We start from the raw sequence: 3,622 nt of genomic DNA, 5'->3' as shown, positions 1-3,622 counted from the left end.
AGTAGACGTTCAGTTAAACACGTCTATGCGTACAATCACTGGAACTCTACGTTCTACTCCTCTTCCTTGGCTGCCTGTTCTCAGCAACATACCACCACCACATCTCCGATGACAGGAGGCCACTGCCAAGCTGCTGACTGAAGTCCAAGCGAATGACAAGTTGCCAGTCAATACGGACATTACACTGCATCCAGCAGCCCGCCTGTCATCGAGAAAACCTGTCTGGCTGGACCCGCCGCCAGAGGATATGACAGCCAATTCGGCATTGGAGCTATGAGTGACCAGCAACTGATGTTGTGAACCACTCCCTCGTAGCTGAGCTATCGGTCTGTCCTCCTGGCTTCGACTTTCCTCGACGACACTGGCCAATGCTGACCCGAGCTTGGACGGGGCCAAGCCACTAATCCGAACTGCAGCTGTGGGGTACCTGAAACCATGCAGTACATTGTCAACGAGTGTCCGCTGACTTATTTCAACGGCGGACTCGAGGCTCTACATCTGGCTGAACAGGATGCTGTTCTGTGGTTGGGCACGCAATGCAAACGGTAAGAAGAAGAAGAACTGAACTGAGCTGGATGATGAAATCACTGAATTTAATGTTGAACTGCCTTTAACTGAAAATTGAGTGTTTACTATTGTCGTTTTGTATTATTGACACATTATTTTCCTATTTGATGCTGTAAAGCTGCTTTGACACAATCTGTATTGTTAAAAGCACTATATAAATAAAGGTGACTTGACTTGATTTGACTTGACCTGTAGCAGAAGAACCGCTTCTCAATATTATTAACTCATCATTATCGCAAGGTTATTTCCCAAAACCTAAGCTGGTTGTTATTAAGCCTCTTATTAAGAAACCACAGCTTTATTCACTGGGACCTGAAAGTGCTGGATCTGATGATAATCTACAATACTGACTGTGAATCTTTTTTTTATGACTGCGTAGATTAGATAAATGAGTGAAATTCTTCCCGCAAGCAGTGCAGTGATACGGTTTCTCTCCAGTGTGGATCCTCTCATGTGTTTTCAGGGTTTCTGACCGACTGAATCTCTTGTCGCAGTGTGAACACTTGTAAGGTTTCTCTCCAGTGTGGATCCTCTCATGTTTTTTCAGGGATCCTAACTGACTGAAAGTCTTGTCGCAGTGTGAACACTTGTAAGGTTTCTGTCCAGTGTGGATCCTCTCATGTTTTTTCAGGGATCCTAACTGACTGAAAGTCTTGTCGCAGTGTGAACACTTGTAAGGTTTCTCTCCAGTGTGGATCCTTTCATGCATTTTCAGGGTTTCTAACTGACTGAATCTCTTTTCACAGTGTGGACACTTGTAAGGTTTCTCTCCAGTGTGTATCCTCTGGTGCAGTTTCAATTGATCAGCTGTAAAAAAAGTCTTCTCACACTCAAAACACATATGATCTCTCACACCAGCATGTATCATCTTTGACTTGACCTGTAGCAGAAGAACCGCTTCTCAATATTATTAACTCATCATTATCGCAAGGTTATTTCCCAAAACCTAAGCTGGTTGTTATTAAGCCTCTTATTAAGAAACCACAGCTTTATTCACTGGGACCTGAAAGTGCTGGATCTGATGATAATCTACAATACTGACTGTGAATCTTTTTTTTATGACTGCGTAGATTAGATAAATGAGTGAAATTCTTCCCGCAAGCAGTGCAGTGATACGGTTTCTCTCCAGTGTGGATCCTCTCATGTGTTTTCAGGGTTTCTGACCGACTGAATCTCTTGTCGCAGTGTGAACACTTGTAAGGTTTCTCTCCAGTGTGGATCCTCTCATGTTTTTTCAGGGATCCTAACTGACTGAAAGTCTTGTCGCAGTGTGAACACTTGTAAGGTTTCTCTCCAGTGTGGATCCTTTCATGCATTTTCAGGGTTTCTAACTGACTGAATCTCTTTTCACAGTGTGGACACTTGTAAGGTTTCTCTCCAGTGTGTATCCTCTGGTGCAGTTTCAATTGATCAGCTGTAAAAAAAGTCTTCTCACACTCAAAACACATATGATCTCTCACACCAGCATGTATCATCTTATGTAGTTTTAATATATGCAGCTGTGAAAAATTCTTTCCGCATAAAGAACATGAATGTGGTTTCTCTTTCGTATGAACTTTCAGGTGATTCTTCAGGTTTGAAGCCCTCAAAAATGTTTTTCCACACTGATCACATTCATGCAGTTTCTCTCTAGTGTGGATGTTCATGTGTTCTTTAAGGTTTGAAGATTTTGTGAAACTATTCCCACACTGATCACATGTGAACGGTTTCTCTCCAGTGTGGATGTTCATGTGAACTTTGAGACTTTTATTGCTTGTCAAACTCTTTCCACACTGAGTGCAGGTGAAAGATTTCTCGTCTCTTCTTTTCTTTAAATCTTTTTGTTTGGTCTGAGAGCAACTTAAAGGTTTTTCTACAGCTTTGATATGTTTTTTCTCGCCTTCTTCATTCAGTTCTTCATTCTCCTCTTTTTCTTTAATCAACCCTGAAATGAAAAAAAACAACAACAACAACACAATTTTCAGTAAATTGTAAAAAAAAGAAGAGAAAAGTGAAAAGAAAGGACATAAAAGTGAACCCTGATGTAACAATGGAAAGTAAACAATTGCTATACAAATATCTGATCGTTTTGATGCATTTTTGTAAATTATATGTATATTAAACTTCCCTGGAGTGAGGTACATTGTTCTTCAAATTAATACTTAAACATTTTTCAACATAATAGACACAAATCCCATATTTCTGTAGTGGGAACCAGGCCACTCACCAATGGGGGGCATCAAGGGGCAGTGCTCCCAAGTGACTCAATGGGGTCCCTGCTTGTATCATCACAAACAAACTTACTATTGAACACAAATTATATCTATTTCGCTGATCTCACCAATAAATACCACAAAGCAAATTCCTAATTCAGCAGCATTTAGCTCAAAGGCCCACTAATCTCTACAACGTTAACTTAATATGAACCTAATAACACAATATCTTTTAACAGGAAATTCATATTCAATGTACTAATGCATATAGTACACAAAGTATTTAATTAGGTTCATAAATTACTTAAAACATTGCCAAAACCTTGAATAAACCTGCCTCTCCCTGCTTGTATCATCACAAACAAACTTACTATTGAACACAAATTATATCTATTTCGCTGATCTCACCAACCAAAGCAAATTCCTAATTCAGCAGCATTTAGCTCAAAGGCCCACTAATCTCTACAACGTTAACTTAATATGAACCTAATAACACAATATCTTTTAACAGGAAATTCATATTCAATGTACTAATGCATATAGTACACAAAGTATTTAATTAGGTTCATAAATTACTTAAAACATTGCCAAAACCTTGAATAAACCTGCCTCATTGTTAAAATATCAAGGAAGTAGTCTGTAATTTTGGTTAGTAAAATTATAGCATGCAATTTGGATGTAGCATGATGTATAGATAAATTATATAAGACAGTGCCAGAGGTTTATAATATAAGTGATTCCTTAAAGTAATAATAATAACTTCCCAGTTTTCAATCTGGTTTCCAACAGCATCACAGCACAGAGACAGTGCTCAAAGATAATAAATTATATTCGCTTAAATTCTGATTCAGGCAAAATATAAG

At 38.8% G+C, this 3,622-nt stretch overlaps 1 protein-coding gene across 1 annotated transcript; it reads right to left on the bottom strand.

The window, feature by feature from the left end:
• Positions 1-1,081: 1,081 nt before the first annotated feature.
• On the bottom strand, positions 1,082-2,297 carry LOC107571169 (zinc finger protein 271-like; the record flags this gene model as incomplete). The annotated part of the gene is made up of 2 exons (XM_016257455.1): positions 1,701-2,297; positions 1,082-1,345 (listed from the first exon to the last, which is right to left on the bottom strand). Coding segments are annotated over exons 1-2 (861 nt in total), but the record flags the coding sequence as incomplete, so codon positions are not given.
• Positions 2,298-3,622: the final 1,325 nt, after the last annotated feature.

This window comes from Sinocyclocheilus grahami, unplaced genomic scaffold (genome assembly GCF_001515645.1).
Source record: "Sinocyclocheilus grahami isolate Dianchi unplaced genomic scaffold, SAMN03320097.WGS_v1.1 scaffold1556.1, whole genome shotgun sequence".
Taxonomy (NCBI): domain Eukaryota; kingdom Metazoa; phylum Chordata; class Actinopteri; order Cypriniformes; family Cyprinidae; genus Sinocyclocheilus; species Sinocyclocheilus grahami.
This window is presented reverse-complemented; position numbering and strand designations above follow the sequence as displayed.